The 16,336-nt window shown below is 42.4% G+C and overlaps 1 protein-coding gene across 5 annotated transcripts in view; it reads right to left on the reverse strand.

The window, feature by feature from the left end:
• Positions 1–16,336, reverse strand: part of DOCK11 (dedicator of cytokinesis 11) — a 1,133,414-nt gene that overhangs the window by 187,950 nt on the left and 929,128 nt on the right. For all 5 annotated transcript variants that reach the window (XM_086918718.1, XM_086918717.1, XM_086918722.1 and 2 more), the window contains 2 exons: positions 13,616–13,798; positions 2,171–2,284 (listed from right to left, as the gene is read on the reverse strand). In XM_086918718.1, the coding sequence (XP_086774844.1) occupies positions 2,171–2,284; positions 13,616–13,798 (297 nt within the window). The remainder of the gene's footprint in view (positions 1–2,170; positions 2,285–13,615; positions 13,799–16,336) is intronic.

A 16,336-nucleotide genomic window follows, 5' to 3' on the forward strand; every position in this document is an offset into this window, starting at 1 on the left:
TGTTGCAAAGGTTTTCCCACGGAGTGAACGGACGTGGTCCTGCATGGTTAGTGCATTGTCAACAAGAATGCATAGATTTTTGGCAACCTGTTTGGGTGCGGTTGCGTTACCCAGTGATAAGGGCCATCAGGTTGCGTTCCAGACTGAATGTTCTCCTCCCAAGAATAGAATCTCTGACTTGTCTGCATTCAGTTTCAGACTGTGGTCGGACATCAAGGCCACCATTTCTGAGAGGCTGATCCATGTATCTTCGTCGTGCCCATCAAGAGCAATAACTACAACCATTGAATTTTGGTGTTTTCTTTTAGCTAAAAATGGTATGTGCATACCTCATGACTGAGTGCGTGGAATGCAGCTTTGCTGAGTGCAGCCAGACCATGCATGTTAATCTGAATTTAATGTACTTTGCTTATGATTGTGAATGTTGCATATTATGGCACTGAAGAAATCTCTGTAACATATGGAAAATATTTCACAGGGAAAATTCCGTTGCCATTAAATGCGAGTTATAAAACCACTAAGCACCATTAAATAAAACAGTCAAATCTTACAATGTAATATACACCCCACAAGCCCCAGAGCTGAAACATAAAATGGTAATACAGTTTATTTTTTACCATTTTCTTTCTCTGCTACGCGTCCCAATACTAACTAAGTGTCAGGATGGGGCCTGTGCCCTTTAAAATGTGTATGTCTGTTTGGCACGCCATCTTGGGACTGCCAGCCAGACATGCGCATTTTAATGTTTCCTAACCTAGCTGTCTTAGATTGCTGGGTTAAGAAAGCACAGGCCTCCAGTGCTCTTAGGAGCGCTGGGAGAGCCTGCTCTATCAAATCCTGGTGCTGCTTTCGTGCTTTGAAAGCAGAAGCAGGATTGGGTAGTGCAGTTTACTGCATTGGGAGCTCCCTGGAAGACACAAGAGGTAGGAGGATGTCACGCTGCGGAGGTAAATTAATTAATTAACTTATTTATTTTGTGCCCCCCACCACCCTCTGTACAATCCAGTTGCCACTGGTGATGAGCGTATTTGTATGAAAATAGAGCAAAAGACCAAGGCAAGTGAAATGGCAAATGTGAGTTGTTAAGTGAAGGTATTCTGTTTACGCCAGTAGTGGTTATAATAGGACTATCAATAAAAAAGTATGGTGGGGTGCGTGACCTAGGCAGTACGTAGAAGATAGAACGTGTTAGATTAATGCTAATGACTCATGAAATGTATAAGGTCTTTCATGTGCAAAACATTCATAAGGCATAGTTAAGATCTGCATTTTGCCGAACAAGATCTAGGTGTTTACTAAGAAGAAATGTTTATCTCACATGAAGATTAAGGTGAGATCAGTTGGTACTCTTGAGCATTGACTGAGGGCTCTGTGCCCTCAGGATACACATCTTATGCCACCAAATTTCGCCACTCTACAAGGGCAATTTGGATGATCCACCTTGTGTCCTTATGAGGGTCAGAAACCGGAGTTGGAATCAATGGTGCAACAAAACTTGAGGGAGCCCTCTGCTAGCTACATGGTGAGTGGCCGCCCACGCTCCAGACCTATGCAAGCCTGCCGCCCGTGCACAGTGCCCAAGGGGGCTCCTCCACACTGCAGGGGCTGCGGGGGCTTTTGTAGCGCCACTACTTGGAGGAATGTAGCTTAAGTGGGAAGGTTTTTTTTCCGCATTGACTGTATTTTATACAGCCACCCATATGCATGGAGTCATGGTACAATGCTATACTGGCTTCAATGTTTATCAATTAGCTGGACCACTATATATATTCTGTTAGACTGTAGGAGGAAGATTTACCTTGGTACAGAGTATTCAGTCAAAGTGTGATGAAAAATTAGGGGCATGGGGGTACAGTTACATGTCTGACATGTCAGCAGGCACATTCGTATAGGCTGGACTGCAGTAAAATGCATAGGGAGTTTGATCAGGTATCGTAGAAGCACATTATTACATCAATTAGCAGCAATATTGTACTCGGACATTACAACATGTCCAAGACAAAATGCATTTCATCATACGGATTCTTAGGAACAGAAGGCATATTATTAGTTCATAAAAATCAAACTTGATACCACTCTGCCAATAAAAAGAAAAGTAACGTTGTACTTAAACGACAATGTATATGCCTCACATTGTAACAAAACAGTTCTATTGTCGATATATAATTACCTTCATGGCTCTGTCACTGTTTGCAAAATTATTGATTATAGATAGTGATTCCTGGAACCTTGATCCACCACTTAATGCAACATCAGCTATCAATTGGCTCACTGCAATTATTATCTGTAAAAATAAAGTAACTATGCTCGTTATAGTATGCAGATATTCGTAAATTAGTTTCATTAGCACATGCAAAAAAACTGAAGAGCAAAATGCTTTTTATGCAGATATGGGCACATTACAAGAAATCTCATAGTCTTACCCACTTGGTCATACATTTTTACAATTAGCACAGAAAATATTTCGCATGCATTTAAAACTCTGCCTGGAGTATTCCTCTTATTTACAATATTCTGAAATAGTATTAAACTAAAGATGCATTGTGATTTTACGAATTACAGCCAGTCAGTTAGTTAATATCTTTATTTCGGCCTAATAGGCCATAAAAGAGCAAGATAAATACAAAATATATAAAAGCAAGATAAAAATCCAAGGCATATAAAAGAAAAGAAAATCTAACTTAATATTTTACAACAAAACCAAGATAAAATATGTGAAAACATTTCAGTACACAGCAGCATTAGGGGGGCACCTTTTCTGTTTTAACCTCGACCTAGACATCAATTACCTTGAGACTGCAAAGACAATAGAAGGGCTTGTGTTACATCTGAGTATTCTAAGGGTGATACTGTAATTCCTCAGACTCAAATTAGGACAAAGTGGCAAAATCCACTTCTACCTTGGACCATGATAAACTGGACAAAACAGAATTACATGTTCAACCACTTTAATAACCCCAGGGAAGAAAGGGCATTTTTTGTCAGACTCCATGCAGTAGTAAAGGCATGAATTAGTAGGATCTCTACTCAGGACTTTTAATACAGGGTTCCAGCATGGGAGACTCCACCTCATCCAAAAATGGTTCACAGCAGTAGACGATTTTGAACTCCAAGAAAGAGGCCATGAGGGAATTGCACTCGATAATTCTTCATTATGAGAAGAGTTAACTTCCGGTGCAATAACTCAATTCACAATTATGAATGTATTTGGGTAGAAATCTAGTCTAAAATCTCAAGGCCTAATAAGTCCCTGCCCGTAGCCAGCCAGAGGCTGAAGGTGACGGGCTGTGGTAACCAGCATTCCTCAGCACAGATAATGCTCCTCGGGCAGGCATAAGCATGCCCTTCACCTTGGCCACCCATATAACACCATTATCAGCAGTCCTGCTGAAATTTTCCACTTGTTCGGAGCAGACGAAAAATGTCAGCATTTATTTTTATTGGAAACAGTGAAAAATTGCTCAGAAAAGCACCTTGTAAATACGCATGTGAGCAGTTATTATGGGGAAGAACGCATAATCACGGCGGGACTGGGAACCGAAACCGGCGCTGGCAAACATCTCGGGGACGGGTGGTGAGCTTTGGCTGCTTTTGTTACAAGGGGGCGATTTACTGCAGCTATGTTGCAAACGCGGCCACAGTAACAAAGAAGGCCCCACAGGGGTCCAAACCCGGCCCCCACTCTGAAGTCCCACAGAGAAAACGCCCGGTGCCCGCTACAGCCAGTCCGACCCTGCTCATAATGACCGGAAATCCTAAATCTGGCCCTTCGGTATCTCCACTGAAAAATCAGGCAAACTTGCAATGAGAGCCTTTATGGGTAAAACATATAAAATGTGGTACTGAACCATGTTTGAAATGTTTCTTGTTAATAGATCTAGATTTAGGCATCTGACCATTTGCAACATGAATAATAACAAAACATCTGTCATCTTTAAATAGGGTGTCACACAGTCCTGCTAGATATGCTTACAACATCAGATTTCTTAACGCAATTTAGGAGGACATTAAGAACCTTAAAAAGTAGTGCTTCACTTTAAAGAAAATATGTGTTAATTATAACTACTGATATGTATTTCAGAATACCAACCAGGTTTTTCTGCTAGGTCCTCTAGACTGCTATTGACTGGAAGCAGATATTTTGTTACTTGTGGACCTGACATCCTTGGTTGGTTTCCCCCAACTTTTTCCCTTCCATCCTACTGTATTTGCTGACTTTGTTTTTGCTGGCTTCATGCTCTGCATACTTTACCACTGCTAATCAGTGCTCTATCCTTTAAACATGGTAACATTGGCTGACACTCAATTAGCATTTTTAATGTACTTGTAAGTCCCTAGTAATGTGGTACGACATGTAGTCGGGGACAGTCAATTAAATGCTACTATAGGCATTCAGCACTCATTGTGCCACCTACTTAAGTAGCCTTCTAAACATGCCTCAGGCCTGACAATACAGCCCATGTTTGCAGTTTTAAACTGTCAAATAAAGGTTTTGCTAGGCCTAAACCTTCCTTTTAATGCATACAAGTCACACCTAGAGAAGGCCTTTAACAGCTCAAAGAGCAGGGTGCAGTGTACTAAAAAAGTTGGACATGTACTTTCAACTTTTACATGTCCCGGCATAGAAACGCTCTTAACACCTTGGCTGCTAAGGCAATTTCCATCCTGTGCTGGAAATTGCTATTCTTCTTTATTCATGACGAGCTCAGCTCGCCATAAGCACAGCTCCAGTGTGCCTCGCGACGAGCTGAGCTCGTCATGAGCAGGGAAGGGGTTAAATGTGTTTTTACTACAGGAAAGCCTACCTCTCCCATACGATAACATCAGGTTCCCTTGTTGCATTTAATTAGTGCTAACTTTCAATTGGGAGCAAATAGGAATGTCGAGTTTTTTTGCCTAAAGAATTGTAATTTAAAACCTCCTTTACTGGTAAAGTGTCATTTTAAGTCACAATTCTGAAAATGCCACTTTTAGAAAGTTGCCATTTTCCTGTCCTAACCATTTGGTGCCTGTATCCTGCGTCACATGGCTAGGTGTAGCTGGCTGTTGTTCTTTGTGTATTGCTAAAAGACAGTGAAACAAAGGGGAATAGGTGGTGGCAGGAAGGGTCATCTCTGACTTGATGACGTGGAGGTGCTGTCACCTACCACACTTGCACATGACAAAGGCTCTGCATGAACACAATCAGAAAGGGTTCAACACAAGTCGTTTGTTGTGACCTCAGACAAGCTGCATGCAGGACAGATAGTCAGAAAATTCCATGCACCTATGCTGTGGAAAACTTTAGAACCTTCCCCTACTTCAAAGCTGGCACCAGGTATAAATAATGGACCCTCAGACCCAACTCATCATTACACCTATGGACCCGGGGTACATTCAAAAGGACTGCTGTACTGCTCTGCAAGAAGGACTGCTACTCTATTGTCCTGCTGCATGAGTGAAAGGGCTGAACCTACATCTTGAACCCAGGACCACCAGAGTAACTCGAGGGGCTAGTTAGCAGGCTTCCTCACCAGAGCCTTAGGGACAGAAAAGGCTCCTACCATTTTAACTCCTTAACTGCGCTAAACGTTCTGCACTAGTGCGGAACATTCTATTGCGCGGGCGGGGTCGCGACGGCCAACGGACGTGCGCAGCACTCCAAAGGTAGTGCACGCGACGGCCGTTGGTTGTCGGCAGCAGCGATGAGGTTAACCCAGCCCCTGGACTCCTGGGCTACTGTTAGTCCTACCCTCCCAAGTAGTGCCACCTCAGTCCTGGGCCCTTGGAAGTGGGCCTAAAGGTGCTTGGCAATCCTAGATATGGTTCAATCAATGCAGCACACAGTATCTCCTCTTAGACCCGCTTTTGAACTGCTGCAGTGCGACTACATCCTCAACACCAAACCTTGCTTCGCAGCGACAGTATTTTAGGTCGAGGGTGACCAGCGCACACGCGTTGCCTGCAAGACCTGGAGTACTTAAAATATGACGTGGCTCCCGTCTGCTGGTTTGCCATTGGTACACTGCAGTGTTAGTCTTTTATTCTGCGTCCTAAATTGCTCCGGTAGCGTAACGTCACTTCCTAGGTCTGGCACAGCAGCACCGATCAACTACAGTACCCTTTCACTTTAATGGCTTCTGTATGATTCCTGGAGATCTCTTTTTTTTTTCTTTTAAATTACAGCGTAGGCATGCCCAGCCGTATCTGTACCGATAGCGGCTGCACCTTTGTTTTGCCTCGCACACCTCCATTCACTTACCTGCCCGATGACTGGGACCCGCTGCATGCCAACAGTTGTTTGAAAAGTCAGAAGGGGGCTTCTGTCAACAGATTCCAGTGTCTCGGGATGCCTGCAATTCGCTGCCATGCTGGAGTTTGGCAGCAGTTGCCCAGTGGAGAGGCTCCCGTGCTTGTACCACTCTGTGGCTGCAAAGTGCTGTCCCTAGGTCGATTTAGGGCCGACCCTAGTTCTGCTTCTAGTATTTCACTGTTTACTAGCAAAACAAGTTCTGGGGAGCAGGGTGGGGTGTCAGCAGACACTTCTGGACAACACTTGCAAGGGTGACATTGGCTGCCTAGCAAAATAACTAAAGTAGAAAGTTTCTGGGAAAACTAAAAGGCTAAGGAATGTATTGATACTGCGCGCGGACATGGCGTACGCTCCTCTTTCTTTGACACAATGCCCCACCTTTGGACTGGAATACTTTCCAGGTAAACAAGTAGTGCATGTGGGAATAGTGTGTTTTCTCATATTGACTATTACACAGTTACATGCACACGTAGTTTTTTAAAATATTATTTTGAATACTCAAAGTCTATTTTGTAATGCTTTTGTTTGAATAAATAAAATCGACATGCATGAAAAACTTTATTTTCTTCAGAAAGTAAACCACATATTTTTGCTAACTTTGACCACATGGTGGCGCCAGTACATGTTTACATCCCTAACTCAGTTTTGCTGTGGCCTACATTTTTTTTTTACAATTTTATATAGCGCCAACTCGAACCAAAGGTATTGGTGCGCTCTTCATGAGCACCATTTTCATTACACAAGGACACGCTCATTTTGGTTGGTAGGGGGAGATTAGGTGATATGCCTAGAATCACAGGATGTCGAGCTGACGCCGAAACTCGAATCTGGTTCCCCCGTGCCTACGGCAGCAGCTCTGGACGTTAATTCTCATCCACTCTTAGCATCGTTTTAGAACTGGGCAAAGTGCCAATTGCTGTTTAGGGAACACAGGAGCAAAAAAACATTTGGTGGGAATGTATTTTGTTGTAAAATATATTTTAACTCGCCTTCAAAGCTCCAGAAACGCACTAGAGAAAAGGCAGAACTGCTTGCAGCTCTTGCTTGCTTGCTGTGTGCAGTATGCACATTTTTTTTTACCAGGGAGGATCCGAAGCCTTGAGCTGCCCATTGAACTCTGATAATTTTAATATTTTACTACCCCAGCAGCAGTGCTCTTTCAAGTCACAGGAATTATTTCTAACGTGACTCTGTTTAGGTTAGTTTTTAGGTCGAGCAGACCTACCCTCAATGCGTGAGCATTGAAGGTGTCTGCTTCAGACCTATTGTGGCCCGTATTTAGGAATGTGGACAGCTATCAGACGCGCGCTTTGACAATGTCAGATGTCACCTCGGGAGCGCGCGTCTGAGCTGCGCTTGCGCGGAGCAAAGCCCTTGCTCACACACAGACACAGGCAGGCCCCACCCCTCTGCATGCACGCACGCACACACACACACAGGCGCGCGCATGCACATGCAGGCACACGGCACACATACAGGCACACGGCACACTATCCCCTGCCTCGCATTCTCTCTCAATCACACACAGTCACGCATGCGCACACACATTCCCTCGCGCACACACGCGCGCACACGCGCACACACTCCCCCCCCTCCCCTCCCCTCTCCTACCCCATCTCCCCCACAGGCATACACACAGGCAGGCACGGACTTCACATCAGCCCTGGGCCCCACTCACCGACTGCGCTCTTCCGGCGGGGCTCCTCACGGCGCGTCTCCTCTTCTCAATCGGGGCTCCCTCAGGTCAGAGGAGCCCCGCAACAGGCGCCACACTCCTCCTTCTCCCCGGCCCCCTCCTGGGGACCCGGGCTACCCAGGACTGGCAGGGCGCTCCATGCGCCGGCAGGCCTTCACACGGACCTCAGGAGGCGGGACTTCCGGTCGGCCGCGAGCGGATTGGCCGGCCAGCCAAGAGCTTCCGGGTCGCCGCGGGCAGCGCGGCGGCATGCTTTTTTCTCTCTCCCTATGCGCCGATTCCCCCTTCACACCCATACATACTATGTTGCTCTCTTGCCCAGTCTCCACCCACCTATGTGTGAAATCTTTTTGTTTTGCTAAATAACGTTTGCCTTCTACGTAAAGTGGGAGTGGGGGATATTTTTATTAAATGTGTTCAACTGTTGGGAGATATTTTTATTAAATGGTTTCAGCTACAGCCTGCATTCATGGATAAAGAGGGTGTTTCTTAAATATCCATTTTCATTCTAGTACAGCAGATACGGCCCGACTTTTTATATTTTCTCTGTCTCTCGAACTTGGCCCAAGGGCATTAGACAACGGGACAAGACGTCGCAGATTTGCCCACACAGCTAAATTTTTTCTGTGTCCTGTCATTTCCTTCCAGCATTATTTTTTTTCTGTTTGTGACTCAACGTCATTGTCCTAACCCCTTAATTAGTCGATCTCTTTACCCCTTACTGTACTTCATCTGTTAGTGGATCACCCTCTTTGTACTAACCCCTCATCCGGTCCCTGTTCGCCCCTCACTCAGCGCTCCTCTTTTCACCTCGCACTTTACTTGTTATGTTAGTGGCTCACCCTCCTTATTGTGACCCACCTACCCCATTCTTGACCAGTCACTCGCCATGCAATGCAACCTACTCTCCAAATCCCACTCAGTGCCACATAATTACACACCATATAATTACACAGCACTCAATGCAACATACACTCCATGTACCACTCATTGCCACATAATTACACGCCACATAATTACACTGCACTCAATGCAACATACACTCCAAATCCCACTCAGTGCCACATACGTACACGCAACAGAATTACACTGCACTCAATGCAACATACACTCCAATTCCCACTCAGCGCCACATAATTACACGCCACATAATTACACAGCACTCAATGCAACATACACTCCAAATGCCACTCAGTGCCACATAATTACACTCCACATAATTACACAGCACTCAATGCAACATACACTCCAAATCCCACTCAGTGCCACATAATTACATGACACATAATTACACAGCACTCCATGCAACATACACTCCATGTACCACTCAGTGCCACATAATTACACGCTGCATAATTACACTGCACTCAATGCAACATACACTCCAAATCCCACTCAGTGCCACATAAGTACACACCACATAATTACACTGCACTCAATGCAACATACACTCCAAATCCCACACAGTGCCACATAATTACACAGCACTCAATGCAACATACACTCCAAATACCACTCAGTGCCACATAATTACACTCCACATAATTACACAGCACTCAATGCAACATAGACTCCAAAACCCACTCAGTGCCACATAGTTACACGCCACATAATTACACAGCACTCAATGCAACATACACTCCATGTACCACTCAGTGCCACATAATTACACGCCAGATAATTACACTGCACTCAATGCAACATACACCCCAAATCCCACTCAGTGCCACATAAGTACACACCACATAATTACACTGCACTCAATGCAACATACACTCCATGTACCACTCAGTGCCACATAATTACATGCCACATAATTACACTGCACTCAATGCAACATACACACCAAATCCCACTTAGTGCCACATAATTACACTGCACTGAATGCAACATACACTCCAAATCCCACTCAGTGCCACATAATTACACGCCACATAATTACATAGCACTCAATGCAACATACACTCCATGTACCACTCAGTGCCCCATAATTACACGCCACATAATTACACTGCACTCAATGCAACATACACTCCAAATAACACTCAGTGCCACATAATTACACTTCACATAATTACACTGCACTCAATGCGACCTACACTCCAAATCACACTCAGTGCCACATAATTACACGCCACATAATTACACAGCACTCAATGCAGCATACACTCCAAATACCACTCAGTGCCACATAATTACACGCCACAAAATTACACTGCACTCAATGCAACATACACTCCAAATCCCACTCAGTGCCACATAAGTACACGCCACATAATTACACTGCACTCAATGCAACATACACTCCAAATCCCACTCAGTGCCACATAATTACACGCCACATAATTACACAGCACTCAATGCAACATACACTCCAAATACCACTCAGTGCCACATAATTACACGCCACATAATTACACTGCACTTAATGGAACATACACTCCAAATACCACTAAGTGCCACATAATTACACGCCACATAATTACACTGCACTCAATGCAACATACACCCCAAATACACACAGTGCCACATAATTACACGCCACATAATTACACTGCTTTCCATGCAACATACACTCCAAATACCACACAGTGCCACATAATTACACGCCACATAATTACACTGCACTCAATGCAACATACACTCCAAATCCTACTCAGTGCCACATAATTACATGCCACATAATTACACAGCACTCAATGCAACATACACTCCAAATACCACTCAGCGCCACATAGTTATATGCAACATAATTACACTGCACTCAATGCAACATACACTCATAATACCACTCAGTGCCACATAATTACACAACACATAATTATACTCTACTGAATGCAACACACACTCCTTACAATACCACTCTATCTGTTTATCGCCCTCACACTATCTATCTATCCATCTATCTATCTATCTATCTATCTATCTATCTATCTATCTATCTATCTATCTATCTATCTATCTATCTATCTATCTATCTATCTATCTGCCTCACTCTATCTATAGGGCTCACTCTATCTATCGGCCTCATTCTATCTATCTATCGGCCTCACTCTATCGCCCTCACTCTTTCTATGTATCGCCCTCACCCTATCTATCTATGTATCGCCCTTACACTATCTATACATGTATCACCCTCACTCTATCTATCACCCTCCCTCTATCTATCTATCAAACTCACTATCTATTTATCGCATCATCACAGCATCACTCAGCACCACGACATGAATCACTCAGGAGTACCACAACATCACTCAGGGGCACCACAACATCACTATGCACTACCACAGCATCACTAAACACCACAGCATCACTCGTCGCCACCACAACATCACTCAGCGCCACCACAGCATCAATCTGTGCAACAATTCAACAACAACTGGTTCAAATATGTTCTCTCAATGTTTCAAGCTTTATTACAAATGTCACAAAAAGATGTTGATATTTCACTTCTGTTCTTGGATTTTCGTTATAATAAAATACAATGAACATAATCTTCACAAAAGTTATTTACAAAAGTTTAAGCTATTGGCATTATAAATTACAATAACTTTTTTAAAAGTATTAAATATTAAAAAAATTACAAGCCATAGTTGTTTGTAATATCAATACATCTAAGTCATGTAAATACAACACATATTGCGTTACAAATGCTGTAGGTGTCACATTTGCGAAAGTTAAAATTATTGGCATTGGAAATGACAATGCTATCAATTTCGCTATTTTCAAAACCAACACATAAATAAAAAATTGGTCGTTTACAATATCAATAGCTCAAGCTTTCCTAATGCGAGACCTATTGCATTGCAAATGCTTGTTTTATATAACCAGTTATAGTTTTTAATAACTAATAATAAACAACTATTATTTTGATCAGGATGAGGCTCTGTATATTTCAGTGCATTCATTGTGCCGGAGTTCTTATTTAAAGCAGAGTTCAGGATACATCATTGTGATGATTGTACCAACGCTTGTATTCATACTTTAGCTTCTATGGAAGCATCTTGTAAATTTCTCTGGCAAATTTACCTCTAAGTATCCACCCAGTTTCTCAAAATGTTCCCGTGAACACATGGGTAAAAGACATTGTCATTTACAATGCCAATAGCTCTAACTGAAACAATTGTGAGACCTATTGCATTTTTAATGCTTGTTCGAACTGCTGCTTCCCGATTTATCCTCGAAGCAGACCTTTGCATCGCTAGCCCTTCAACAATGATGCAGGGCTCTGCATAGCAGCCTCCCATCTTCTTCAGAACCGCAGGTGTGCGACGCATCTTTGAAACAGGAGTTCGTACTGCAAGCCCCTCGACGACAGCAATCTCGATGATGACGCAGGGCTTCGCATCACCACCTCGCAGATCCTCTGAACCCGCCGATGCATGATGCGTCTATGATGCAGGATCTTGTGATACTCCACAACTAGGATTTAATTTTCTTTGTACAGCGGACCTAACTCGGTCCCTGTATCAGGTCTGTGCTCCATTGTGATCCATTGTGGTCAGTCTGAACTTGTCTAGGTCTGGCACAACCAGGTAACCCCAGTTGGCACTTTATGCTTCGAGACACTATTTGCACTTAAAACTATACGCTTGCATATCTCTGGTTCTACTGATTTGATTTTTGTCAGCTTGCTCTAAAATATTTTATAGAATTTTACTCTATTTTTCCAAATTTTTGTGAGATTTTACTTGGATTGTGTTTTCTCTTTATTACTGTTTGAAGTGCTGCATAAATACTTTACACATTGCCTCAAGTCGCCAGAGAGTTAAGCACAGGTTAATTTAGGGTTTGCTTGGGTTTCACTTTGACAAAGATTGTGGTTTCTGCTTGAGTAGGGCTTAAATCCTCTCAACCAGTAACCCAAATTCTTACAGTCTCAATCTTACTGTGAGTCGAATGAAGATAACAAATAAGTGAAAAGGTGCTTGTTGGGAATGTATTTGTATTATACTAATTACATTATGTGTAACTTAGGGCCGAATTCACAAAAGTAAACGTACACTTTGGTGTAAGTTTAATATTTTTATGGTAGTCACAAACTATGATTTAATGGTAAGTTTATGACTGCCGAGACTTCGTAGTCGGGACAGAGAGCTCCATACATAAAATGAGAGGGTAGGCCTAAAATAGTAAACTTAGCCAAAAGTGGAAGGTTACCTTTGTGAATCAGGCCCTTATGTTTGCACTTCTCTACTGAACAATGTGCAAAGAAGCCGAACCATTTCTTGATATTTACAGGTTAATTTTTGGTGAGGACCAGTGGCATTTTGCTGAACTCTAAATACATTACCAGATACTATATGTGATTAAGGGCTTATATACAAGCCTCTTGCGCCACTGGTACATCATTTTTCCCATATTAAATGTGACGCACCAGCGGCGCAAGGGGCTTGTAAAAAAGCTCCTGATTGTTTTAGCTGTGAGTGTCAGTAGCAACCACCTTATTTGTTAATATGAAGCACAAAAGAGCACAAGGAATCTCCCCAGAGCACTGTAGACTGGCAGTGCAGCTCTGAATATACATTTATGCACAAAGTCCAAACCTAGTTCAACAACACCAGCATTTCAAAAGAGTATCATACTGTACCAACAAGTCATTTACTGGTGGTTTTGATTCCACTGACCTGCAGGTGAGTTCTCAAAAATGTTTTCCTCTTGGTGAATTCAAAGTTGTTTCTCATAAGCAGGTAAAGAAGTGCAGAGGCCTCGTTCCTTGTTGTGCTGATTTTGGAAGTGCAGCACTTTAAAACTTCATAGCAGAAGGCAGCACACATATTAACTCTTCCTTTAAAAAATGCAGTAGGAAACTAAGAGAAAAAAAACAAACACATGAATTCTTGAGAGAATTAGCAACAATTGTATATGCATATTATATGTTCTTGTGCTTTCACAGCACCAAATGCAATGCACGAAATCCCCATATTTCACAGAGAGTGCTAAATGCAGATATTTCTTAGGCCACTGAAATCATAAATAATAATGTTTGGAGACAGGCTGTTGGGTTAATTGCCTGTTGCATGTATCCCATTTACTGTAAGAACAACTTGCAGGTAGTGCTGATTGAAGCAGGGCTTGTGCAGTTCCTGTCAGTTCAAGCTTGATGAGGAAATCAAAGCCCACAAGGGGGGAAAGATGATGCCTATGATTCTTGGGGGGTACCAAAGCTATTCCCTATGTGTGTGCACCATCTCTTCATGAAAAGCTGATGGCAGCAACCTTCCTAGGGAACAATGGGAGTTCTGTGGAGGGGTGTGTGTGTGTCTGCTCGAGGCTTCCATGTGTGGGGATCTGTCCGCCCATGAGGTGTTTTCAGGAGTGCCAGCGCTGAGTTGCTCAATGTCAATTAATGAAGGGAGTTATGCTGGTGTTTTTGGGGCTTTGAATGTTCTAGTGTCTATAAGAGGCTTTGAGGTATAGGAAAGGGCTAAAAGTCATTGGTAGCAAATGTATTTCAGAAAAAGAAGATAGCCCATTTAAGTGTTAAAGCTCAGTGTCAGTGAGAATTTGCAATCCGGAGAGATACAGAGTAATTAAGGAATGAGCACATTCAACTGGTACCGATTGGCAGTAATTGGAGGTAGCAAGTTTGTGGAAAAGTGTGCATCATAGAGAAAAGGTAACATCTGAACTATGCCTGTACATATAATTATGGCCTATCAATAAAATGGTCAATTTATGAGGCTCAAAGTATAATATTATTATTGAAAGAGAAATTGGATGAAGCACAAGTGATATTGTAGGGTGAATAAGTAGGGTAATCTACATCGGTGAGTGACTCCCACAACTGAGAACGCAAATTCAAAGGGTGCAGAGTTTGCTAAAACAACAACATAGGATGGAGGAAGCACCAAGGAAAAAATAGTGTGATATAGGTTTCCCCAAAACAGCACAATTTAAAGGGTGCCCAAGTGGGATTACCAGAGCTGTCATCTTAGATTGAGAGTTCTGAAAAATAAATATGTAAGTTGATTATCAGACTCTGCTTTTCAAGACTCCACCCCTCGCGACTCTACCCCCTTTCCGCTGCCACAGTTTGACCTTCTATTTATGGGATCCCAGAGAAGATTTTTCCAATCCTGCATGAAGTGTAGGGGACAATACAGAACGAGGTCCTTCTGCAAGGAAGATATTACCCATAATAGGAGTTGCTTTTCCTGAGTCATAACTGATTCCAGAACTACCCTTGTTTTTTGTGATTGGAGATAAATTAGACCTCACCTATCGATCTCCCTCATCCCTATCATCACCTCTCTCACCAAACCATTCTCTTTAACTCTCTTTACTTCTCCAACCTCCAAGCCCCTTACACTTCCTTTGCTCAGAAGAGTGGAAAAGCATTTCATAGCCAGATTAGGGTGCACATAGATAGCAGAATGAAGGGACAAGGCAGGTAAATCGAATTAAGGAGAAAATGATCAGGTTTCATCCGAAGAAACAAAAAAATCTTTAGAGTAGCACTTAAACTTTTACTGTTGCAGAGGGAATGCTTGTCGTAGAGGGGTATTTATTTGTGATTATGACTATACAACCATTAAAGCTTCAATTTAAAGCACTCTGAACAGGTCTTATTTTAATATTGCGCACTAATTCGCATCCAAGTCACCCTTAGCATGTATTTCCTACATTTGGAGGAACAGGCTGGTTAGAATCTGAATAGCGTTTTATCACAAAAATTCTAGTTTCAAGAACAAAAAAACATGGCTTTATCAGTGCTTGTTCAATGTTTCTTTGGTACAATTTGGCTGGCGTTGATGACAGCTTGAACTTACTGATGTTTTTGCGTGGCTCTTTTCTGAAAGTTTAATACATAATTTGAATATGTTTGGTAAACTGGCTTGAAGTAGTTGAAACTGAGTGGGGGATGAAATAGAGACATTTGACATTAAAAAGCAGGGTGAAGTTGAAGTTGAGAGAGATGTGATAGAGAGAGATTGGAGAAAGAGGTTTGGAAAAGAGTTGGTAAGGAATAAAATCAGCAAGGAGAGACTACTTTGTTTTCGCTATTTATTGAAGCCTTTAATATGTTTGTGAACTAATTCACTCTAAAATTTCCACAAATAAACTATTATTCATACCAAAAATGTGCTGGAAAACTTTTACTGTAGAGATGAGATTTTCACTTGGAATATTTCAATAATGAACTTTAAATAACACTTTCACGAGTGCTGTGATACCTTCGACTGACTGTACGTTCTAAAATGTGATTTCATGTCATTTGAAACTCCATCTAGGCAACATGCCAGCACACTGCTGAGATCATATTTCACAAGTTGTCAAGTTTGTGTGTTAAAAATGATTTCCTGTAAATGTGTTGGCTTCTTTTACTCGTGATTAAATGAAAGTTA

This window comes from Lissotriton vulgaris, chromosome 4_1 (assembly GCF_964263255.1).
Source record: "Lissotriton vulgaris chromosome 4_1, aLisVul1.2, whole genome shotgun sequence".
In the NCBI taxonomy this organism is placed as follows: Eukaryota; Metazoa; Chordata; class Amphibia; order Caudata; family Salamandridae; genus Lissotriton; species Lissotriton vulgaris.